Source organism: Motacilla alba, chromosome Z, assembly GCF_015832195.1.
Source record: "Motacilla alba alba isolate MOTALB_02 chromosome Z, Motacilla_alba_V1.0_pri, whole genome shotgun sequence".
Lineage (NCBI taxonomy): Eukaryota > Metazoa > Chordata > Aves > Passeriformes > Motacillidae > Motacilla > Motacilla alba.
In genome coordinates, this window is record NC_052046.1 from 67597448 (window position 1) to 67624384 (window position 26937).

The following is a 26937-nucleotide window of genomic DNA, read 5'->3' on the forward strand; positions in this document are numbered from 1 at the left end:
CTCTGTGTGTTAATTTTATTGTAGTTCTATGATAATAAAGTTTTTTTCTGTCTTGTTCACAAGTGGAGGCCTGCTTTGCTCTGTCTCTGATCACATCTCACAGCAGACACCAGGGAGGATGGGTTTTCATGGGGGCACTGGCATTGGGCCAGCGCCAAACCATGACAATATTTATGCGGCAAACCTTTTTTTTTTCCTAAACGAATGCATCAGAGCAACTAGGAATTGCAATCACCTCAATACAGACAAGAACTAATAGATCTGTGAATCATTCATTGAGAAAGTGTCCCTTTTGGAAACCGTTTTGCTATTGAATAGAGTGATGTCATTTTCTTTTCCTGTTTCTCCTAGTTTTTAGTCTCACTTTATCTTGTAGAAATCTTCTAATTTCATTTGAATTGAGTACAAGAATTTGCATAAAAATTGAGTAGTTGCAGAAAAAATCTCCATGACAACCAAAGCATTTTAGATAAATTAACATTTATCATATAGAACCAAACAATTTTTAAAATGGTTAGCACATACTGGCATTGGAATAAAGCTTGTATGTATGTATTTCAGGCAGTCTCTTGCCTGAGACTGTAGATTACATAGCATGACACAGTCCACAGCTAAGATGTGGTGCAAGGGTTTTGGGTAAAAGCCAGCTAGAGGCAGAATGAAAATTACCCTAGAAGGAGTGATGGCTTTTTTTAATGTCACAATAGTTATAAAAGATGGTCTGCAAGGCAAATACAGACAGTGCTTAAAGAAAGCAAAACAATGTTGGGAACTGATAAAGTATAATAATTTTTACTGTCTTAGATGGCAAAGTTGGTTTAGCAGGACTTTTGCAAGCCCATGATATGTTTCTAAATTCAGCGAATACTCAAATACTACCAACTCCACATTGCAGAGAAATAGTATTTATAGCAGACACATTTAATAATTGCTAAATATTGCAAATTTTAGAGTAACTGTTTAGATTATTAGCATAAAACTAAGTGCATTTGCTAATATGAGTTAAGGCAGGAAAGCAAGAGACTTTACCTGCTCACATTTTAGTCAAGACTGGAGGATGGGTGGGGTGGCCCACGTGGGAGGGAAGCAAAGAAAAGCTAAGAATTGGAGAATGACTAGCATGTAGAGCATGGGGGAGGAAAAATGTTTTCTAAATTGTAAGATTTCAAATTTTCTTGATCAGCAGGAGTCATGAGTACCCATTGAGTTTAAAAATGCAGGGGTATTCATTGTGCCAACACCAATTCCAACACCAACAAAAAATAAAAGAGAAAGAGGCTTTGGTCTCAGAGACAGTGGTCTTAACTGGAAGTTTCAGGCATTGCCATAGTGAGAGGCCTGGAGTGGTTCTGTGGAGGGGGGAAGGCTGTTCACTCCCTCACTCTTAGCTGAGAGCTGTTTCTATAACAGCAGTAGCAAATGCTGACTGGGAATCCAAGGCACTATCAGCCTTGCACAAAGAGGTGTGTGCTGTCAGTGACTAGCCCAGTCTATCATCCTCTGGCATTGGATGAGTCCTCTCCTTGCTCAAAGCAGGTCCCTGGATGATTTTGATTTGTTTTTCTACCAACGCAGCTGTGCAAGCTCTGTTTCTCTTGCTGGACTTGGAAATAACTCGCCCCCTGTTTTGTTACTCTTTGAAAAATCAAACCCCAAACCTAGTCCTGTCCTTCTCTGATGAAATATTCATTGTTTGTTCCTTTAGGAGACTGATTACTTTCACTTGCCTGATGTGCTTGTTGTTAATCCCCAGAAATGTGTTCTACCAAGTGTAAAATTCTATATCAACATAATTTTAATAGTCCTCTGAAAATTGATTCTAAAATGATGCATTGGGATCCCCCATTTCTTTCCTCCTTGATTTTCAGGTCCTATGTTCAGCTTAGCTGGACTGCACTCTTCTTTTTTTCTCCCCTACCAGTAACAAATTTCTACAGAGCAGGTGTGGCCACTATCTCCCTCTTTTTACTGGGATGGCCCACTGCTTTCCATGGCTTCACACAGATACAGTGAATTAAAGCCCAGTAGCAGGAAGAATGCCCCAAAAGGAGTAACATCCATTGCATGGTCTTCCCATATTACACTGGAGGCTGCAGGGATGAGGTGAATGCTGGTAGGAGTTTATGTATCTGCAGATGTAGACTCTCAGGAAGACATGCAACATGGAAATATTACAAAAAAATTAGCAAGACCTGCAATTCCATGGTACTGAGGCTACACTGAAAACCGTCTGCAAAACTAAATCATTTATACTGCAAGAAAACTTCCAGTGCTCACAAGGAATGGAAATGCTGGAAAGCCCAGTTGGAATCTGGCAAGGAATACTGCAAATTATTAAAAAACTTGAACACATACATGTGTTTGATGATGGAAGCTGCCAAAATATCAACTGTATGCCTCCCCAGAAACACATAATGCCATTTCCACAGGCTTGCGTGGCAGTGTGATGCTGGGGTGGTTTTCTCACTGTTAAATCAGTTATATCCCCATTACCTGGCAAAGCTCTTCCACCTCTGAGCAGCAGCAGCAGCTGAAACAGCAAGATAATACGGATTTCTGTGGGATGCCTTGGCTCTGCAGGCAGTCAGGGATGTGTCTCAGCACCATGGGACTTGGGCTGTTCCCAAAGGACATCTCCATCTCTGCTGGCACTGGGAGAGGATGGTGAGTAGGGGCTCTGGGAAGTATTTCCCTGCTCCTCTATATAGAAGGAGGCAGATTTGTCTCAAATATGATGACATGTGCTTGGAAAGACAAGATTGAGTCAGGTGGTGCTTTGAGAGAGCTCTGGCTTGCTGTCCATCTAGTAGCCATTCTGCTAAATTAACATATAAAAGTGTAATCAATGGATCAGCATATTTCAATAAATGTGTATGCATAACCATGAAAAAAGGATCCTACGCAAACAGGCATTACATTTTTGCTCGGTCCAGAATATCTTCATTTTGAAGTTGTATCTTAAATTTCCTGGATGTTTGCAGCACCAAATTAAGTGTTTTTCCAAGCACTTTTTCTGGTTTCAAGCAGGTCCCTGCTGTCTTCCTCACAGTTTTTCTCTCAGGCACCCTCTTGGCCTACCTGGCTCATTTATTTGCATATCAAAGAAAATATTTAATTATTTACTTATTGCTGCTGTTCCTATCTTTCTATCCTCTCAGCAAAGGCTTAATCTTCCTTCACCCCTGATTTTGTCAAAGATCATCCTATAAACCAGGTATAAATATCTGGGGTTTGCTTCAGTAATAGTGAAATAAGATATTTCTTCTGGTTTCTTTCCCATTATAGAAAAAAAAGGGCAATGAGTAATTGTTAATCTGCAGGCTGAATTTGAAAAATCCTTTTCAAGAAGACTCATTGGTCTCAGGTAGGAGTCTTGCTGGCACACCTACCATTTGTCTTATGTAAACTATTGCAGGGAGGATGCAAAAAATAAATATAAAAATGATCCCCTAGCATTACTATATGACCTAAACTACAGGATAATCTTCCTTCAGTACTCCTCCTTACTGCCTAATAGCCAGGTTTTAGTTCTAAAGCAGTGTACCCTTAGAAATAAATTTTCATCTTTCAAAAGGGATATGTCTTTTTTCATTTATTGCTGTCACAGAATATTAGGTCTTCTATTTGCTAGATCATTATTAATTAAGAGTAAGGTTTCTATTCTCAATAAGTCTGGATTCTAGACTTCTGGAAAACTGGAAAGGAAACTCTGTATGACATAATCTGTAATTGGGCAGTGCATATTATTCACCTGTAGCATTAGCAAATGGCTCCAGTGCATTGCACAATATTTCTACAGTTGTTTCTTATTGCTTTCCAGAAATATGGGCCCACACTCTATTACATTTATTTATTTTAAAGTGTAAATTACAAGGCTTCATCTACAAGGTCTTTGTGTTTTCTCTGCTGTGTGTTTAATATAAATAATGAGAGAGCACGCTATCCTTGCCAGCATATATTGCCTAAGTCAGCGTGGACTCATCTTGAGGTCAAGAGGGCAGCCTGGAGTGTCCCTTTGATTTTTCTCTTGTTTCCAGTGGTCAGGTAATTAACATTGGCTGGGCATTTACAGGAAGCTCTTGTTTTCTTTGATTTTTATGAGTGGAGGAAAATACAAAACAATAGACTGCCTTTAAGGTGTTTTTTTTTTTTTTTTTTTTCATTCTGCTAGTTTATGTGTTCAAAAAGATAGAAAAAAGACTGAGCTACCACACTGTAAATAGAGAATTTTTTTGGATTAAGGGAGAAATGTAAATTGAACTGTAACTTCATTACTTCATATTTCTCTGATCTTATTCTGAGATATATTGGAGAAACAGAGTGTTCCAAATACTGTTTAAGCCTTAGAACCTGTCTCATGCATTTCTGAAGTCAGGTACACAAGGTTATCCTGCGCCTGGTGGGCTCAGTGTGTGGGGCAGAGTGGATGCTACAGACAGGCACATCTGGCTGACACTAAATACTTCATTTGAATTAAAAAGGAGGAGGAAGGGCATTGAATGCAAGAGCATTAATGGGGCCCAGGTCTCACAATGTAATCTAACATAAGAGGATAATTCAGCCTGAAATGGCTAAGGAGTACTCTAGCCTTCAAGCACAATGTAGCATTTTATGGCATAATTTTTAGGATTTTGTAACGTCTTTCCTATACTCCAGGGTAAAAGCCTAATATAATGTCTCAGTGAGTAAGATTTGCTTTGTTTTCCCCTTATGGTGATAAGTACCAGTAAAACTCTCCCTAATGGTGTAAACAGATGACCAAAATAGGAGGAGTGCTGAAGGCACAAAAAAAGCAAAGGCGTTAAAGCAGTGCATATGACATGTTAGCTGAAAGGTTGCCAAAAAACCCACAGAACCAACCCAAACCAAACAAGCTTCTGGCAATAATCTAAAGCAATTGTGCAGCAAAGAAATAATGATGAAATAGAAGAGCTAATTGAGAGGGATTACTTGCTGCTGTTGCTGCCACATGAATAGACTGAGTTCTCTGTGAACACAATGAGTGTAAAGGTAAAGTAATGGCAGCTGGTTAGGAATATCCCTGTGTAGGCTGCTTCCCACAGTGCCATGCCTGTTGCCTCTGTTTCCGTGTGTGTGTGCTATCTTTGCATTGTTTCTTACTTCTAATCACTTGATCCTGTAATGAATATATGTAGTCACTTTCATACTTTTATATGTAGTTACTCACACCTTTCCGGTCAGTTTTGGGAAGCTGTGAGGAGCTGCATTGATGGTAACTCAACATTAATCTGTTATTTCAGTGAAAGGAAGTGATAAAAAGGGCAGACCAGGAGTAGTGGGGAGAAAGAAGGATAGCCTTCCTGCCACCAGCAGAGCCTTTTTATGGATCTTGGAGCAGGTGGTCTTTCCAGTGACCTTAGACATTAAAGGTTTCTTGCTCTTCTGCTTCATGGGGATTTTAGGATATTGTTTTATAATATTGGCTTGTCTGCTTGCAGAACATCATTTTACAAAATGTCTTGTAGGCACCACAGGTTCTGTTTCTAGATAACATCTGTTTATGTTTTCTTTGGCTTTGAAAAATTAATACACTAAAAATATCAAGACTTCAGATGAAAAATCTGACCTTTAAGGGACAATTATTGTAGTTCATAAATACTATGCTCAGTTAAAAACATTAGTAAAAACACTGTTGAGTGTCTTAAATAGAGTATTAGGATATCTTAATGATATATCCTTCTTTTATTAACTGCTTGTACATCATTGTGCAAACCTGTGTTTACTGCTGACTCTGTAAGAAAAAGTAGCTTTTCTGAAAGAAAAGAGTAGCTGTGGTTGTAAAAAAACCTGTGTTTCTTTGCATATAGCATTCCCAGTTTTCTACTGAGGGAAAAAAGACAGTTGTTCAGCCCATCACACTTGAGGAATAATTTGAAACTAGTAAAGTTTTACACCAAGCTTTCCCCTTGAATAATTCAGATCTGTGTTTGCATAGTGCAGCGCTTTTGTTTTATAACTTACTATCTATCTATCTATCTGTCTAACTAACTAACTGGGGAGGAGGGGCGTAAGTTAAATATAAAAATGAAAAAAAAAGTTCCTAAATGTTGAATAGTTTTGTCTTTCAGTAATTCAGATTCCTTGAGTGTCAGAAAGTTTCAAAAACTTTGAATTAAATGTATACGTATATTATGAGCATCTTATCCAGTTGGTATCTTACCTCCAGTATTTCATTGAATTGGAAATCAAGGGTAACTTAAATTGCAAAAGGGCTGTTTTCTAGTCTCTTGGGGACACTCCACTGTCCAGGTCATATTTAAATTTGATTGCTTGCTATCTCATTTTTGAAATCTACCTTCACTGTTTATTCACCTTGGTGCTTAATTGTGTTGCTTTTTTTCTGTAGGATTGTGGAAAAGGGGTACTACAGTGAAAGAGATGCTGCTGATGCTGTCAAACAAATCCTGGAGGCAGTTTCTGTGAGTATTATCTGGCATATCATGCTCAGCACCTGATCTTTCACCCATGGTGGCTCAATGAATACTTGTGTGCAAAAGATGCAGTGTGCACAGGTTTCCTCCAACAATTAATTCCATACTGATAATTTTTAAGGTAGTCAGTGACACAGTGAAGAATTGCACTTCAAACACAATGACAGTACTGTTGAGAGAGAGCAGAATGATAATTTTTGCCAGCAGCTTGTGCAGTTTCTAATGTACTCCTTCCTCTTTATGTTTTGTGCTTTTCAACACTGGACTTTTTAATATAATAATTTCACATTCTATTAGTTAGAGAAAGGCATGCAGATTCTTGAGGAAGGCTTCTAATGTCGACATACAGTATTTTTGTACGTTTTCTGTGCTTCTCAGTCACTTGTGGCTCCTTCATCTGATTTCACACCAGGTGTTCTCCAAACCAGCAATCAGATGCCGGGGGGAATACTTAAGAAATTAATTTGCCCAATGTCCAGTGTGTTAGTAATGTTCACTTCCAGTACAAAAGAGAGGGTACAGGAGAAAAGAGAGGTCAGCCTGCAGGACTCACTTGAGGGATGTCAGTGGTGAGGCAGTTTCTATACAGGCCATCCACGGAAATTCAGTGTCACAGGAGCTGTCCTCAGAAAAGGACTGGTGGTGATTACTGGCCTCCTCAGAAGGTATCCAGAGATGAGGAGATTAATGGTTACAGCAGTAATTCTGTTCATCAGAAGGAACACGGCAATCTGGGTATGTTTGCCTGGGATGATAACAAAATACCTCAGTGCGAAAAGCCCCTATTGGTATTATTTGTGAGCCTGTTCACACTAAATAAGATGTGAGAACTGACGTTCACAACACTAACTGCACATACTGCAAGATCTTCATGGTCCCTTCTGAATGATCTGATGTCTACTGTGTCACTCTCATCCAAAGAAATCTAAATTATGTATTTTACATCATAATGAATTTGTATAAACTTTTAAAATTGGCTCAGATTATTATTTTATTACTAATTTTTTCTTTCTGTTGAAGTGCCCTAGTTAAGATGGCTCTATGTTATTTAACATTCTTTTACAAAAAAATTATGGTTAAGTTCTGCTGAAATATATTTCAGATGGTGTTTAAGCTCTTTATTTTAAAGCCAGAAAGAAAAGAAAAATCTTCAGCTTCTATGAGCTGTAATAGCTTGGCTGAAATCAATGGAACAGTGATGTATAAAAATTAAAAAGCTGATTTTTATATAAGCAATAATTAGTATTTCTATGGTTCTTTGTAGTAGATCCCTAACTAGGGTGAAGTGTATTCACTACTGCTCTTGTAGCTGACACCAAACATCTAAGCCAAGGCTGGAAAAGCTGTGGAAGTGGCAGTTCCTAGCTTGGGATCTTTGCAGCCCTGCTGAAGTACTCTGATAGATTGGGGCTCTAAACTTGACAGAATGGTGTTCGTGAGCAGGGCAGGAGTTATTGTTAGAAACTGGAAAATGCTGCTGCAACAGAATAATCTTTTCAAAATAAAAGGAAATGTATCCATAGGTCATCCTTAAAACCAAATAGTTGTACACTTTGTAAAATAGGCAATGCTAGTGAATACCCTTCTGGCACCACATAGGCTTTTTGAACTATGTGATTTTTATAAATTGCTCTTTGAAAATGCAGCATCTGGCCTTATTTTTGCTGATGTCTCTTGTGCTAAATGTTTTATAAGCCCCTGTTCAGGGCTGTTGCTATAGTCATGGATCTGTCCTTGCAGTGGATCATTAAGGAGGAGGTATTATGTCTTCATATAGCAAAGGTTTTTATGAGACACTTCTGAAGAATTTAATATGAAGTGTAGAGTGGCATTTTAAAAGTACATCAGCATTTTTTATTCCATTTCCTTTGAAATTGTTAAAGCAAATGGACTAAATAACAGACTAATCAATAAGGATTAGTCAATCAATAAATTCTAGGTCTGTCTGGCTTTTGTAATACCTGAATACCTGTATGCCCAGCTCTAACTGGCTTACCAAGAATTAATCAAGCAACCAGAGTATCACACAGAAGATTAATCTGAATCTTCATGTCACAAACCATCATAAAAATATCAGACATCTGTAATCCCAAGATCAGAGAAAATAACAAAACCAGGACTGTTGTGTAGACCTCCACTTTAATTTTGTCTTTTTTCAATATTTTCCTTTCTGCTGTTTACATCTGATCTGGAGTTCCCAGCCAGTGACTGTATTTGTCCTTAGAGGGAGCACATTACATTTTTTTCCTCTCTTCTGCATTTTTGCCTTTTCCATTATTCTTTAGTTGTTCTTCAAGCTGGGAGAAAGCTTCATTCATAAGATAAAAGGCTTATACAAAACTAGGTCAAACCAATGTTCATCCCTTTAGCTCTTCTGCTGTGCTGTTCAAAACAAGTGAAGAGGTTTTGTTGCTATCTGACATCACAGTGAGATGAGATAGAATCTCATGATTCCATGAATGAGTTTCATGCCTAAAGAGGTGGCATTTGAGGGCAGTCTTGCTTGGAATGTTATTGTAATTTCTCTCCTCTCAGGGAATGAGTTGCAGGCAGTGTGGTCTTCTTGCACACTTATTCTAGTAGCAGTTTTTGGGGGTTTTTTGTTTTGTTTTTTGGTAGTGAGAGAATTTCTGCATGCAGAGGAGGCCAGACCTCCACTGGGTATCTTGCAGAATGAGTTATTGAAGTTTTGGTATCCAAGTAGTCCTCAAAAATTGATCACAAAGGGAATATTGTACACTTCTTTAGGAGAAGAACACACATCTATTTTTTAGCTGTTTAAACTTTATAAAATTATACTGATTTATTTTTTAATGGATACTTTTAAAATCTTATATTTGTCACTAAAAGTAATGCTTTTCCTTCTTACCTACTCTGCAGTGGTGTAAAAGGAATACTTTCTGCGTGGGGGTTAAATTACTCTTTTCAATATACTTAAATTTGAAATTAATTTTTAAGTTTAGTTTTTGTATTTAGGCCAGTTACTAGCATACACACTATATGTAGTTTTTAACTCATCTATCAGTCTCTAAATTAATTTCTCATCAAATTTTACAGTAATTTGTTTTCTTAGATGGCTCATTATCTTGCCTAGATAGGAATATTTTCCTGAAGTTATATGTGAGACTCCGTCCATTTGTATTCTTTAAGTTAAATTTTCTACTGCTTCGAGCTTCACTGTAGATCTGCAATTCTGTTCAGATCCTTGTCGTCTTAAATTCACAGGGAGCATGCTGACCTCTCAGGTATGGTGGCAAAGCCTGAGGGCACTTAAGCAACTTGCAGATTTGAGAGAGAAAATCTAGATTATAGGTTTCTATTCATTTCAGAGAATTTTTATCTGTCCAATAATGAACTGTATGTTAGAAGTTAAGACCTTAGGAATGTGCAGCTTGCAAGCACATTTACAACATCTGAGTTACTGGTGTGTCTGGCAATTATAGCTTTGGCCAAATGAGCTAATCAGACTTCTAAAGACAGAATAAGACTCAAGAGAATTGATTTAGGTATTTGAGGGGTTTGGCATTCAAAGAAAAGTGTACAAGAGTTAAGGATTATGCAGGAATTTCCTTTTTTTTCTATACAGTCATTGACTGAGTTCTTGCTGGAGATAGAGACAATGAATGAGTTTTAGTTTTAGCCACCAGCAACAAGGTGAATTACTCGAGGTGTAACTGTCACAGGTTTCTAAAATTTTGAACATGGTGAATGTGTTACATTATCAATATATACTTAACAAAGCCTAAAAAGGCACACCATAAAAAAGGATAAGAACTGGGAAGAAACACAGCGCTCAGTTCTGTAGAAAATGAAGTCAAAATTAACAGAAGAGAATGGCAGAGATGGCTAGGTATTACAACAGAGGAAAAAGACTTGTCTAAAATAGTAGCAAAATTTGAGAATACTCTATGTAGGAAGAAAAATACTATGTTTGATTGAAGTTGTTGAAGAACATTGACTTCCTCTCTTTAGAAGATTTTGCAAAGGATTTTCTTTTCAATAGAAGAGGCATTTGTACCTTTAGGTTTCTATCCCTTCACTGAGAAACCCGAGTGGTTTCCATCCTCCCTCTGGCAGTAGAGAGTGGTTTTCTGAGTCTGTTCCTGGCGTAAGTGTTTTTATCCATAAGGAGGAAGTTAAGGAAGAGCCACTGTTCTGATCTAAGACTATCCACCAACACCTGCTTTTCTGAGGGGAAAAGAAGGGGAAATGTAAAATTCTTCTGTCAAGTTTTCTGTATGTTTGCTTGAAAGTGGAATTTCAGAAATATGCAGGTTTAGGCCAGATTCAATATGTCTTCAACTATGTGGTTGTTGCTGAAGACCAATGCTTGATGCTGTAAGACAAGGAATTTGCTAAGGATTATGATTTTGTACTGTATTCCCTGAGAGTGTGGTCCACTTTGGCCATTCCCCTTTTTACAGGCTCATAGCCTCTTGAAATAGCATAGACACTAGTTTGATAGTGGTTGTATTAGACTGCAGAATAAAGAGGTTCCAGCAGTATTTCTAAAAAGGACTTCTGTAATAAAACATGCCTCACACACACAGTAAACCCTGTATAACAAGGCAGAGTGTCAGACATAGAGGAGAAATGAAATAAGGGGAGAATCTGTTGTTTGCATTGTATCTTATAATACAGTGAAGGCAGGCAAGGACTGATGGTTGGACTGATATCAGGATGTGTTTTGCAGGTCAATAACATTCATTTTTCCCTGAACTGGGGGTATTGCCGGAGGCATGGCATGCAACTTAATGACTTGTATTAAGAAATAACAATATGTGTCCATCCTATGGCATTGTTGTTGGGTTTTTATGAAATAAAAAAATAATTTCTACTTGATTAATCCAGGCACAAAGTGTTTCTTTCTTCAAGATTGGTTTCTGAGGCTTGAAGGTGAATCTTCATAGAGAGGGGTGGTTTAACACATCATGTACAGAGATGACTCCATGGAAACTGGGAAATTGTCTTGGCCTTTTCTTCCATTTGGTGACAATGTTTTAACAGGGACTTGATCAGTGCCCTGGGAGACTGTTCTGTCACACTGCTGTTAAGGACAAACAAGCAAGTAGGTAAACTTACAAGTTGTGTAAGAAACCGATCGAAGTCCAGCCCCTGCCTGGGAGAGAAATGCATTTGTGTTTCTAATGTGCTGTCTCTGAAGCAATGTTCAAAAATGGCTCCATACACAGGATAATCTGTTTAGAGGGTGAAGGCATTCTTAATGAATCAGTTCACAGTATTGCAAGCTTACATTTGATTGCTTCTCATGTTTGTTGTAAACAGATTTTAAACTATTTTTTCTTGTTATTGGGGAGGGTAAAAGAGTGGGACTTATTATCACACTAACCTGATTTATCAGTGCCTTGATTCAAAACAATTTTTCAAAAACATTTTTTGAGATACATTTTCAGCCGAGTACAAGGTTCCTCTTGCAGCACACATATTGAAGAAGAGTTACAGTCAAAAGAGCCTAGCAATGCTGTCATCAGCAATGAGGAAATGAGGGGTTTGTATTTGCTATTATCACTAATAGAGGAAATAGAGTGAGCAGATTTACTGTATTACAGTTAATGTCCAGTGCGGCAAAAAAATCAGGGTTATATTTGCCTAATTGTTACTATTTTATATTATGCTTTCATCTAAGTAAGCTGTCCTTTTCTTGTTTTGGAAACAGGTCACTACAATATTAATTTTGGAAAATATTTGGAAGTAACAATGAAAGTGACTAATTATCACTAGTTTTAACTCTCAGCACACCACAAATACAATGCCAAATGATGCTGTGTTTGAGTCATAGCTGATACTTGGTCCAAGGGAGTGACATTTCCAAGGAAATTGCTAAGAACTAACTGGAGATTCAGGGATTTGATCTTTTCCCAATTCATCTCACGGAGATGGGAATTTTTCTGCACCTTCATTTATAAGATGGATTGCTGAAAATATTGTGTGAAGAGAGTGCTGACCCTGTCCAAAGGCTGAGTCTATCTGCCTCATTCACTGATTCTTGAGGCATTGTTTGGTGATGACCTGGCCATCTCCTTTAGAGGGGAAATAGCATAGGAAACCAGCTCTGTGAAGGTCTGTCTTGTCTTTAGACAGCCACACATTGCTCTTCTGTATGTTAGCCAGCACAAAGTTAGCAATTAATAAGCACAAGCAAAGGAAAACTACTGCATTTATCTCAGACCTTAAACTGCTAAAACTCCTTTTATTAAAATAACTTCTATTGCTTGTGTTTTGCAGACTGTATTTTGCAGAGGGATAGGGCACTCAAGCACCTGTTCCTATGGGACACACTTACACTCTGCATCTCCAAAAAGTACATGCTGCTATATGAGCTTGGCAGGGCTCTGAAGGTTTCTGAGTTGGAGAAGCTCCTAAAGTATCCTGAGATCCTCACATACTTTGTAGAGACAGTGAAAGTTTACTAGGGTGCTGCAGAAAGAGTCAAGAAGAATTGGTGAAGACTAAGGAGGTATCAGGAATTGCCCTAGAGGAAATACCGAAGTATAAAACCACTCAGCTGTGTATGGAAAGATAGAGGAGAATTGTTTACTGACACTGCAGGAGTGCTACAGGTAACTGCTGCCCCTCATGCAAACTGTGCAGCCTTGATAAGATGATAGCAGTGTGGACACATATTGCAGTATTTCACTAATGACTGAAAGGCATCTGGTTAAATGTTACATTGAAAAAGAACCACTTTTATTGATATCACTGCTTTGTCCCCAAAAATATTTACTGAAGCCTAAGGAAATCCTTTTATCCAGACCTCTAGGAGTATGTTTTCTGTTTCCTAAGCCAACTGTGCCTGTAAGACTAAGCAAGGACAGGCTTGTCTCCTTATGCCTTGCTGTTCATGCATCAGTAATGATGGTAAGGAATAAAGAGACATTGATTTCAGGAGTAAATTACAAGGGAACCTGTGAAAATAAAGACAATTGCCAAAAAATTACTCAGTAATATTATTATAGCCTTATGCAATTTTGCACCTCCAATTTCATAGTACTAGATTGACTAAGATAGCAGACTCTCAGCAGAAGAGAACCCTCATGCCTGTGATTTGAAAAAAACAGTAAGATAATTTCTGCCCTTTTTGGGGGATATTCCTGACATGCCAAGGAGTTGTCATAAAGTAAGACTGACTGACACTGATCCTTTTTAAATAAGCTACATAGAAATTAATTAGTCATTCTTTCAGTTTGGTGGATCTATTTCTGAGGCCCTGGTAGCATGAGTAAATCAAAACTCCTCATTTAATCTCTCAAGATCCTTAACTGATCCCCTGAAATGTCAGCACCTGTGGATATTTTGGAATTTGTAATGAATCTGGTGTTCTCCTTTTTCATTTACTATTTCCTGATTATTTTTATGTCTCTGGCTGGTTTACATGTTGTTGTCTCACTTGTTTGCTGGTATGTGAAGAATGCTTTCTGAAGCCTTTTACCTCCACTTTTATTGTTTCTATCAACGAATCCAGGGAATGCCTAGACTTCAAATTTCACACACTCCTTCTTTTCAGTTGAGCTCTAGCCAAACCTTGGCAGAGGTGAATATTGAAGCCAATGCTTCCAGCAATCAGCACCACCCCACACTTCATTAGATTTGAGTCCATGATTTTACTTCATGCGCTAGAAATAATGAGACCAGGTATTTATAAGAAACAGGGTGTCTCCTTGGTTCAGGTAGTGGGGGAACAGGGCTTTCCTAGGAGCTATATTAGATGGCGCCTAAATGAAGCACACAGTCAACGGTAGTTTGATTTCTGGACTGACAAATTTGACTGTTTGGTGAACAGTGCTGGATGTGAGGATTTTGTTGTCTTTTCTGACACAAGTTCTTGTGCAATAGTAAGGATGGGCAGCACCTGGAGTGTTAATAAACAATATATTTCATTACAGAAATGTGTTTTTCCAAATACTCTGCTCAGCTGAGTCCATCTGATGAGCAACAATAGCAGAAATTCAGCATGCTGTCAGGAAATAAACATGAATCTTCTATTTCTTATGTTTTAAAGTTACTTTGTTTTACTATTGTGGTTTCCTGTCTATAAAATATTATTGTATTTTGAAATTATTATCATACTTTAGGATAGTAAAATATAATAATTCTGAATTATATTTTAGTAAGCAAAATCTTGGAACGGTAGAGCTAGGTATAATAAATTTTCGGGGCTGCATTCCTTTTCATTGCATCTGACTGTGCCTGCTTCACTGCAGTTCTTATATCTTTCTGTGTGACACAATGATGGATTTTTTTATAAGGAACTTGGAAAGTCAAGCAATAAAATCTGTTAAAATTATGTCCTTCATTTAAAAATCAAGATTTAATATGAAAATCCATAAAGATTTGATAATATCTGGTATGGAACATTGTTGCCAACAAAAAATTCAACATGGTTTTCTGTGCAGATACAACCACCCTGGAATATGTTTGTGCTTGTGGCTGTCTGGAAGGATGAATAATTGAAACAACTCAGAAAAGATCAATTTTACAGCTCCATATCTCTCATAAATAAGAGTCATTTCTTCCTGAGTTCTGAGAGGGTGCTTCATTAAAGTGTCTTTAGTCTGAGCACCACATGAGCATTCAGCTGTACGTGGAATGTCTTGCCTTGTAGTGTTTTCCTTGATGACATGACTAAAAAAAATCTCTTCTGCTGGCTGCTTAATTTTTTTCCACCTAGAGAGAGAGATGTTTGGTAATGTGTTAGTTTCTTGTAAAATGTGTGTGAAATTATTCAATAGACTGAAAAAGTATTACTTGAAGGGAGCAGACTCACTCCCTACAACTTCTTCCTAAAGAAAGAAAGGGTAGAAGACAAAAATAATGCAGCAAATGTCCAGAAGAGGAGATCTGTGCAATCAGTGTTCACTTCTGTATTTTATTCATGTCAATTTTTATTCATGTCAATCCTAGTTTTTGCTTCTGAAAAAGCATTTTATTCATGTCAATCCTAGTTTTTGCTTCTGAAATCCTCCTCCTGACTTTGTCTCACATTGGAAATCCAAAGTAGGGAGGATCAACAAGCAAGCATTCATTCACAGCTGCAGACAGACAAGGTACCTCAGGTACCTCAGGTACCTCAGCTCCCTGCCTAGTGAGAACTGAGAATTTCTTTCTGAATTTCTTTCTCCTCAGAGAGGGTCTTCCACCTCTCAGTGGCTGCTTCTTCTTCGGGTTTACAGGGCTCCAACCACCATGTGCAGGAGCAGAGGGAGGTTCCTGCCCAGCGCCTGCCCAAGCAGATGCTGGTACAGAGGTGCGCAGGCTGGAATCTGCCAGCATCTTTGCTTCCTGTGCAGGGACTGATGGAGGGGTGGTTCCCCTTCGTGCTGGGTGCTTTCCACAACTCTCATCCTCCAAATGGTGCAGTAAGGTAGTGCCGTTTACTGTATGCCCAGATTTGGTATATTTATTTTGTAAATTAACTATTCTGCTGTTCACATGCCTACTGGTAAATCAAACAGATGAACTTAAGCTAGTTTGTTTGATTTTTTTTATAAGAACAACATAGTTTCAGACAAAATATTCTTAACAAATCAGGAGTTATCTCACTATCTTGAAGGATTCATCTGGTTTTCTGTGAAAGCCAGTCCTTGCAATAATTTTGAATGAATGGTGTCTAGAAGGGGAAACCTGTCAAAAATTAAATTAATAAATCCACAAATAAAATTAGAAGCTTCCATTTATAGTAAGCTTTGAATTCTCAAATTCTCTAATCATAGTGTGAAGAAAAATCTGGTAACATGTAGAGAAACCAACGGAAAGACAAATTCTTATACATCTTGCTTTTAAATACCTGTGGGGTCACTGAAATTTGCAGCAAGGATAAGGTCCAGTATGTCACTTGAATATAAAATAACCATTTCCAGCCCTACATGCTTTTGCAATTGTTTCCATGTGAGACTGCAGGATAGCTCCTGTGCTGGATTGATTCTAGTGTTATCAATGGAGGTGTTCCAGCTGCCGCTTTCCTAAGCTTAGTTTCAGAGTAGAGGTCTGCAAAGGATCCCCTATTTAGTCAGGTGCAGACCTTCTTCCCTCCCAGACTTGCTGCATTTTCCCCATCTCTGCTAATCCTAAGGAAGAAGCAGACTGAAGCAGTTATGTCTAGGAATGCACAAAAGATTTTTGTAGTTGTGTCTTAGTGATAATGAAGAAATAACTGTTTAAATAACATAAGGGTACTTTCCAAACTATTGAATAAGATGAGTAATATAATTGTGTTAATATTGCTGTAAGTGAACTAGTTGATAAACAGAAACTGGAATAGCCAGCAAAGCATGTTTATTTTGCAGCTCTTTTTGAGGTCTGTAACCCAGTAATTGGAGTTCAGGACCACATATTGGGACCATTCCATGGTGCACCTGTGCTCTGTGGTTCACATCACACTTCAGGCTTTGGAGCTGATGGGCAGCAGCCTGGCACTGGCAGGGTGGCCTCTACTCCCATGTCCCCACTCCCACATAGATGTGCAAGACACAGCCCTGGGCTGCACAGCTCCCCGTGCTCCAGCCCATGCCAGATTCCCCAAAAAACAAATGCCAGAGCTGGCTGGGTTTAGATCTGTATGCTGTCTTCCCCAGAAAGCCTTTAGTGTGTTGAAAGCAAAGGTTTGTGAAATGGTGTCACTCTTCAGGTCTGATGTACTCGATATGTTGTTACACAGAATGGGCATGTGGCTCTTCGAGAATAAATTATTCATCCCTTGCTATATTACTATTTTACTTACTATTCTTCCTGGACTTTGTTTTCCATGACCTTTTCTCTTTATTGTTTCTTAGAATTGTTTGAATTGTGTCTTAGAATTGTATCTCTATGAAATACAGACCAATGTATCTAAATAATGAAAAGTCATGGACCAGTTCATCGCTTTCTGTCAGTCTTCAATTTGATTGATATGCTTAAAAACACAGAGCTGATGTCTGCTATCTAGGCAAAGAAAATTTAACTGTTTAATATGGTAAGGCACAGCAAAGCAAAAGAAGTAATTCACTGGGCTATTGTTTTCAAACACTAACAATTTACCTTGGAGAGCTGAGATTTTCTTTCAGAGCTGTGTCCAATGTATTGTAAACTTGGCAAGGGCCTTTGGCTGAAATCCTTTCATGCAGCTTTGGACATACAAGAAGGAATGACACCAGAAAAATAAGGTTGGTCATTAGGCTTCCCTGTTGGACCTCCCACCAGTTAACACAAGAACAAACCCTTAATCACATCCCTTCATAAAGACCAGCTAAAATGATCTCTGACACAGCCCCTATAAAAATTCTCATCTGCAGCCAGAAGTGATGAATGGAGCCTGGTAACCCTTCAAACAGAAGACCCTTGAGACCCCACAAGAACCTACTCATCAAAAATGTTGAATGAAAAGCACTGTGTACCCAGCAGGGTGTGTGGCCCTTCCAGCAGGGGCTGCAGACATGTCTATCACTGGCCTTCTTGATTCTGTTTCTTGTTCTGCTGCTGCAGCATGATCTTGGTTTGTTACCATTTCAGTGCTCAGGGGAGTCTACAGGTTTTTTTGGATTAGAAAAAGTAGTTTGTATTTTGTCAGTATTCTGAGCTCAAAGTTGCATGTGGGAAAGGAGGTTATCTTCTGGAGGTACAGGGAGATAGAATCCTTCACTACCCTTTTGGGGGGTGTCAGAGACCACTGGGACCTTCTGTGTCATTCTTCGTGTAATCCTGTCTAGTGACAGCTGCATTCATGGTTTTGAGTTGATCAGTAAATGCAAAACAATGAAGGGTGGGAGGCCATAAATCCTCTCCAGTTCTTAAATGTCTGGTCCCTTCCTCACAGTGCTCAGCGTGGCAGTAGAGGGTAGAAACATGTTTATGGTGTTTGGAGGTTCAGGAATCCAGCTCTGAGCTGGATGCAAATTTTTCTGCTGAAACAAAATTGAATGTAGCTTTATGCCTGTTGTCCTTCCCTTCCAATGCAGGTACAGGCACCTAAGATTATTTAGATTTGCACAGCAATTCATCACACAAGATTTGAGAATAAGCTGTTGCATCTGGCATGCTGTGGTTTCTTCATCTGCCCATCAGTTTTGATTTACTCTGAATTAAAAACCAAAATGTGTAAAATTTCTCTCGAATACAAAAGAGTGAAATATTCAAGTAAGATTTGTGCAATATTTGGCAATGGATGTAATTGTACATAACATTTCATGATAACTAGATTAAAGGGCTGTTTCTGTAATAGCATGGACATATGGGACCTTACCAGAATGAGCAGCTGATTCCTCTAAGTTATTATTTAGTAATGTACAGTGACCAGAGAATGTCAGAGAATATGGTGAGATAGTTCTGAAATCCTCTTTTCTTAGTATCTGTGCCAGGAAAATATAATTTATAGCCTTCCTAACTTAGGGGTAGGTTGCATTTTGTAAAATGAGAGATTTTTATCTTTCTTTACGGATTTGCATGGGTTTTTATTCATTTTCAGGAGGTTCAGTCTCTGCTTGACTTCTAGCCCGGGTGATATTTGCTTTGAATGGAGAGCCTCACTACTGAGAATCATTTAAGTGTCCAGTTCAAGCCACAGAAGTTTCAAAGAGTCTGTTTCTTTAACCAAAGTAGTAAACATGATAGGCATTGCACTTAGGCAGAAAGGAATTTCTGAATGCCATTGCATTTCCATTCAGGAGCATCATTGTGTTTCAACCATTTGGAAAGTCACTTTGAACTTGGCATGGACAGTCATCCTTGTGATCTGTCATAAATCTTTCTTTGCAGTGTTTCCTTTGCTTTTTTGTATTAATTTTGGGAGGGTGTCTAAGCAGGGAAACATGGCTAACAAACAACAGTGGAATGTTCATTCTAATAGGTAGCGTGAGCAGTTTAACAGGTAGATGAACTTATCTGCAGATATTGTTGATAACTCTAATGGGCTTGTTCTGTTCTTGAGGAATTAACACTTAACTTTGAAATTAAAGAACTTAGATTTTCATTAACTTTGATAATTCTTTAGTATAATTTAGTGGTGTAGCTGTGATTTGTATTTCAAACAAGTCTGCTCAGACCAAAGCATTCAGAATGTTAAACAAATGCAGCCAACTAATAAAGAATTTTACAAATAAATATTTAAAACACTGTTTGTTTGGCTTTTATTAATCTTCCTTACCTGATTTCAATATAAAAAGAATAGATTGTTAGAAGAAGGGTGTGCTGTGAGATGTAACACGGACACGTTGGCAAAAACCCAGCATCAAATCTGTGTAAAAAAAAGCTGAGGCTATGCTGGGTTACACTTTTTAAGGCTGGAAAATACATCACTTTACAAAATGGGTATGCACACACTTGTTGCAAAAATGAGGTGTCACTCAGCAGACGCTCTACAGCATCCCACTGCCCTCTTCTGGGTCTGTCGGGGTTGGCTTTGCCCTCTCCAGAAAAAGTGTTCAGGCACTGCAAGCAGCAGCAGTGCATGCTGCCTAGTTTGGGACAGGGACGGTTGCTCGGAGCCTCAGTTGTGCCTTGTTGATTGATGGAAAAGGAGAAGAGAAACCTGTGTATTTCTGCCTTCAGCCACCACTGCAACAGCAGTTTTTTATCCAGGATTTGCCTTGAGAAGAAGGAGTTCTCAAAGCAAAGGAAATGGTGCCTTCAGATGTGGCTGGGGAAAAAAATAGTGGCCTTCAGCCATTTACAAAAATACAGTTCTCTTGGTTGCCAAAATGAAAGCCTCTTTTTAGTATTTATTTCTTTAGTTTTTTACAGTTCAAAATTTTGGCATTTCTCTTGAAAAGAAGTGGCTTGTCTTCAGGAAAGGACTGAGATGCCACAGAGTCACATATTTAAATGCTAACTACAGAGAACTATATCCAGTCCCTAAGATGTGGCATGTATAGCCTCAGGTGTTGGGCACTGCTAGGCTTTGGCTGAAGCAGGTAGGACTGTCCCAAAAACTGAAGCCCTTTAGACTACAGATTGCAGGCCAGGTCCTGTCCTGAATTTTAGAGTACTTTGGTATTGGCAAGGATTTTCCTTTAAAAAAAAAATCACACTTTTTCTAGGGATTTTGTTAACTCATTTTTGCATGTTTAGTTCACAGTGAATAATCATACCTCCAGAATTAATCCTTCTTGATTTCATGCAGGCTAGGCAAAGGGAAGGGAATATGTTCTGTACAGGGAATTAGAATCTTATATGCCCTTTCACCAGCAAAATAAAAGCAAATAAAACCTCAGCTGAAATAATTTTACTCCTCTTGTTCAGAGGTTTTGTTTTGTTTGGGGTTTTTGGGGTTTTTTTTTTGTTTGTTTGGGTTTTTTGTTTGTTTGTTTTTATTAAGAGGCATTCCAACAGAAAGCAGCTATAATGTAATAGTTTCCTGGTGGTCACAATATATATTATTCCATGACCTTTCCCTTTTTCATAATTCTGCCTGCCCTAGCCACGTGGTGGGCAGCCAGCTTCCTGCTGCCTCCTTCCAGGATGGTCACAGCACACCAAACTGGGCCTTAAAATCCTGGTCAATGATGCCCCTCAAGTTTAGTAGGGACCAATGTGCAGCCCCAGGGGCAAATGCACAGCTCCACATGGTAATGATCTTACTAAAACACACATTCTTAATTTTGCACCAGAGTGTTACAGGTTAAATGCTCTTACTTTCTTCTAAAGAAACATGTCTGGTTTTGTTCAGTTCTTCAACAATGTGCTGGTGTATATTTATATGCATACAATCATCCATGTAATGTGACAGTTTGTAGCTTAATGTTGCCTGCTCTCGGTAGACGCTGTGATGATTTTTTTTTTTTTTGTGTTGAAAATACCAGCTTTTGCTCATAATTCACATGCATACTGTTATATTTCTATGATAAAATCTTCCAAAACCTGGGATGAGGTAGCTTAAGCACAGTGACAATTAAGATAATTAGGTTTGTCAAAGAGGTAGATGCAGTAAATTCATTTTAATGGTGGAATATGTTGGCATTTTCATAAGTTTTCAAAACATTTTTGATCTATTCCTGATAAATCATGTGTTTGATGGTGAGCCTGAGAGTTTCTGTTTCCTCATTTGGAAACAACATTGGTTTTTACGAAATTGTTGCAACTTTTTATAATAATTCTTGTCTAAACACAGTTACTATCATCTCTGCAAGTTCAAAAAAGTTGAATGATGACTGCAGCAGCTGAAGCCCCAGAGCTTTTGTTCACTGATTTAGCAGGGGAAAAAAATACATCCTATAATGAAAACCAGGCATGTATTACATAAAAGTACAGATTTTACTGTGATTAAATCCTCCATTTGTGGAGATCATCAATGCTGCACTGAAGCCAGTGGGGTAAACACAGCAATTACATTTGGTCTTGTTGACTCCACAGTTTGAAAAAAGTATCCCTGACTTCACAGGTGTTCTCACCTTTGGACTCTTGGAAGGGTGCTCAAATCTGAAATTCAACCTTTTGTTTCCATTTTCTCCATAAGTTCTAGGACTTTTGCTGTTTCCATCATAGATATATCTTCTCACAGAGCTGTAATAAAGACACCAGTCAGCTTTTTGCTACTGCATTCTTGTTGGAAACCTCCTTTGACCTCAGTGATTAGGTAAGAGCTGTGGGTTGTAATTCCTCCTTCCATCTTGTTTATTCTTGTCTTGACAAACAGCATTTGTTTCCTCTCACACCCTACAATTATTGTTAAGCCAAATAAGTCCGTATGTTTAATCTCTGCTCATAAGAACATGGACTTTGGGCTTAATAGATTTCTTATTGGGAGGTCTGAACCTGACTGCAACCTGTTCTGGGAAAACTCCAATCTCATATTTCAGGCACCCATGCTCAAGGTAAAATAATTCAAAATTAAACAAATTCTCCTGATTACTCAGATAGGCCTTATCTTTACATGTATCACCTTATATATGTAAAACATTGCATCTCACTTTATTAATCTTCCCTTGCAAAATGAGAATTTTCATATTCTTCAAAATTCATTTGTTTTTCAGTCCAGAAAATTCTCACTATATAAGTTAAATATTACAGAATATAGTAGCACCATCAGCCTGTTTTGGCATCTGATCTAAATCAGAGTCTTGTGCAGCAGCACCTCTCTCCATGACAATATCTCCCCTGCTGCATCCAAGGACTGCATTTTTCTGTTGCAAAAAAAGCATCACTCCGGGAGTTCACCCTGTGCATCTGGGATGTACTCATAGCACATCTTGTGGTGTATAAATACACCTAGGCATCTCTCTTCCTCTTGCATTTCCAGCTGATAAATCCTCATCTGTGATCTCAGCAACTCTGTAGAGTTGTCGAGTAGCAGGAATGATTACCACCCTGAGGGAAGCTTGTATATTACATATTCCTGTGGACCTGCCAACACTGAATGCAGCTCATCTCTGGAGTGGTCTTATGAAACTGGTTATATCTGCTGTGTGAGGAAAACAGCAGAACTGTGTGTACTACCGGACATGCTGCCAGGATGCTAAGAGATGTATAAACATGGATAAAGGCTGGTGCTGAATACAGATCCTGGAGTGTCTGGGTAAGAAGTGCAAGGGGGTATGAGAGACCTACAGAGAAGGATGTGGAAAGGCTAAAATAAGGAGTGTAATAATAGAGGAGGGACAGACCTTCAAATGAACAAGATTCCAGCAGCTTCACTATTTAGCCCTGTGGAATGAATAACTGAAGAGAGAAGAAATATAAAGTACCCTGAAACTAGTTTTAAAAGAGGAAAAGAAAAGAGCAGCAACAGAAGCAAAGCTGGGTTACAGGCAACCTATTAGCAGGAATATGTGGGCTAAGTTAAAGGATGGTAATTATCCAAAAATCAACATAAGTAAACAATAAAAACCTAAGCAATAGAATGTACTTAAACTGGAGACCTCATCATAGACAAGACTGTGTAGAAGCTCAGCCTTGTAGTCTGCGTGCTATCTTTGGTCTCTGACAAGTCTCAGTGAAACATATGTTTGCCAATTTTATCTGAGCCTCACAGATTGAAATATGTAATTTTCAGCAGTACCTTTCCTTTCCATCACTATTTCAGAGCTACAAGATCTCTCTGCAAGAGTTCACATTCCCTCTTGAACTGCAGCTAAGCAGCCCATTAAATCTTTCCCCTTTGACATGTCAGCAGCTTGAGTTGTTCTTACCTGACCAAAGACATTCCTCATGTGAATTTCTTCCAGTGCATCACTGAGCAGACAGAAGAGTCATCACCTCTTACTTGTTTGCAGTTTTGTATACTGGGGCTTTGGCTGAGCAGGGATCAGTCTTGGTGTGATGGTCACCCTGGCAAGCACTGAGATGGGATCAATACTTAAGGATGTAGTTGTAATTTCCAGGTCATCAATGAAATAAAATACTCCCAGCTCATTGTTTCCCTTTTGGCCTTCTTGCTTTCAGCCTGTGTCCTCCAGCCCAGCTGCACAAATTCTTGCAGCCAGCTCTTACCCAAGAAATAGGATTTGATGCATGGAGCCAGATGCATCTGTGCACCAAATCCTATTTCTGCTGATTAGCACAACTAAAAACCACTCAAAAAGCTGCATTTGGGGCTTGAACCTGGCTCAATGACAGATGCCCAACCAATCTGCTCTATCCTTTTCCTCCCCTGCCCTTCCTCAGATGGGCAGGGGAGGAAAAAACAGCAAAAAGCTCATGAGTCAAGGGCAGGAAGAGATAGCTTAGCAACTTCCATCACAGGCAAAGAAGACTCAACTTCAGAAAATTAGTTTAATTTATTACCAATTAAATCACAGTGTGATAATGAGAAAATATTCTCTCTTCTCTCCTTGAAGTGCTGTTGCTGTGGTGAGGGAATTTTTTCCCCTTCTTAAATACCTTATCCCAGAGTTGCTGCCCCTGTTGCTGATGGCCAGCCTTGGGTACATTTTGGAGCCAGCTGGAATTGGCTCCCTTGGACAGGGGGAATCTTTTTGGCAGCTTCTCACAGAAGCCACCCCTATAGTCCCCTTGCCCCCAAAACCCTGCCATGCAAACCCAGCACCTTTTAGCATAAATTGTAAAGGGAAAAAAAAAAAGTACCATAGCATGTCCTTTATAACTGTAATTGCATCGCCTGAGAAGCAGTTCATGGCTGGACCCACACACTCCTCCTGGAAGATTGCCCTGAATACTTGCGACTTTCACAGTGAGGAGCCTTTTTCTCATTTCTGACCAAAAAATATTCATAGCTACTTTCTGGTTGTTTTTTTGTGCCAAGAATGGGTTAGATTAAGCCTGTTCCTTCCACCCTGCCTGGTGTTGATTGCTGTGTACTTGTAGAGGGTGGTCAAGTCCTCCTTCAAACCTCTACTTTGCATTGCTGAACATGGCAAATTTAGCATTGTCTCATCAAACAACAGCCTCTCCTGACCTCCATGGATCCCTTGTTTTTCAGAACAGGTTTCTCAACACCAAGTGCTTTCCTTGCTTTGTGCTCCTGTCTAGTTTGCACTCTCCAACTCATCTCTATTTCCATTGGAGCAATCATCAGCAAGAACAAATAGACACCAGAGGTAATGTTAGATACGTGACTGAAATCCAGACATATTCACATCTGTCATTGTTTCATGACATTTACTATCAAAACTTCCAAAGAAGAGGATTTCTTTCCCTCTAAACAGACCACAGGCAGGATTTTTTTGGTAAAACAGACTACAGGCAGGTTTATTTTCACATTTGCCATTGAGCCTAGTCCAGGTGTGGTTTGATAAGAGGAGGTTCTGAGACAGGAGTGGAACCCCATGTTCTGAAATATGTTAAAATTAACATCAATTTATCTTCTGTTAGTACTTTTTAGTCTTATGGAATTGTTCAACCATAGCCTGCAGAGGCTGAGGGGGTCCACGTTCCTCTTATATAATTATACCATGCAAAACCATGAAAGGCTTTGAAGTTTTACTTTTGTGTTTCTTCATAATATTTCACATTCATAATCCAGGTCATAGCAAGCCAGATACCTCAGTGATTAAAAAAAAAACCAAAAACCAAAAAACATAAATGATGGCATTATAGACATTGAGATGATGAAAGCCAGGGTGTTAACAAAGGATATCATTTTCAGTCATCTCTTCACAGTTTTTCAGTCAGGTTGGTTGGTTGTTCTGATCAATAGGAATTTAGTTGTTTACTTGAATGAGGTCAAAATAGCTTTTTTCTGTTTATATGGATTTATGTTTAGATTCAGAGATGTGAGAGAAAAAGCTTTTCATCCCAGCTGGCATTCCTGTTTCTCATTACATGTTTTAGATTTATTTACTGATATTTTGAGTAAAAGACTTTCCATACACAAATTTTTAATACAATCATTCCCTCCATTTGGAAGTTGCTCTAGAACAATAAATACATTTTATATCTCTTACTGATTGCTAGGCTAATCAATAAAAATCTAAATAAATATGAACCAGTGGACCAGATTCTTAATTATCCTGTTGTGTCCTTTTAGTACGGGAATAAATTTAACTTCAGTGTTAATTTTGAAGTCTCTTGTACTTGATACAAAAACACAAATGTAGATTAAAATACAAAAAGAAAAACATACTGCTACCCTATCTCCAGCCCTTGGAGCGCAGTGGTAACATGTGACTGTTGGTCAGTACATTTAATTCCACAGTTTTAGACCAGAAGACCTCAACTCTCTTTGAGAGCCACAGCAGTGACTGTCTGCTGATCAAGGGTACAGGGATGTCTGAATTATGGTGATATTGCGGTGCAAAACACTAAACTAGCACACGTACTGTGGTTTCTTTGAAGATAACAGAAACATTTACACTGATGTCATGGGATTATTTGCCATTTGTCATGTGTGGCTGATCCTTTTTCTTTCTCTAAGTTCTAATTGAAAATTACCAGTGGCCTGTAAGACAAACTCCTGAGATGCTTTTGCACCACAAGGTCCTCCTTTCTGACCACAGTCCCTGGGGCAGATGCTGGAGGTGACAGCAGGATCTCAGACATATCTTACCACTATTCACCCTGGAAAGCACTTGTATTATGTGAGTTTGTCACTCACGTAGAGAAACAGCTCTGGAAGTTGCAGTTTGGGAAAGGCTGGCTTACTTGCATTGGGAATACAATCTGTCCACAAAGTAAAGCAAAAATATTAGGGTTTTCTTGTCAGTTCCATGGCTTTGTAGAATATGTGACAAAGCACAACAATTTTGTTCATATTTGTAGGCATTTTTACAAGGATTTTCTGAATGCTGGAAAGAGTATGGCATACTAACAAATTTATTTTTTTTAGGTTTTTGTGGACATCTCCATTATAATAGCAACATTTGGAATTAAGAGGGATTCATGCAGAAACCAGGAAAAATATTTGGAAACGTTTCTGAAAATCTTTCAGTGATAAAAATACAATTTTCAATTAAATCTCTTACTGTGTCTTCCAGTACTAGCAGATCTCATAAAGGAAAATGTTTGTAGACTTTTGGATATTAAAACAACAATCATATCATGTATTTTAAAAATTGTTGGCATTGCCAGAAGTTCTGGACTAGAGCAGCAAAACCACAAGGAG

The 26937-nt window shown here is 38.6% G+C and overlaps 1 protein-coding gene across 1 annotated transcript in view; it reads left to right on the forward strand.

Moving 5' to 3' along the window:
* Window positions 1-26937, forward strand: part of CAMK4 (calcium/calmodulin dependent protein kinase IV) — a 143588-nt gene that overhangs the window by 89523 nt on the left and 27128 nt on the right. The window contains exon 5 of the mRNA XM_038123944.1: window positions 6368-6440. Coding sequence (XP_037979872.1) covers window positions 6368-6440 — 73 coding nt within the window. The remainder of the gene's footprint in view (window positions 1-6367; window positions 6441-26937) is intronic.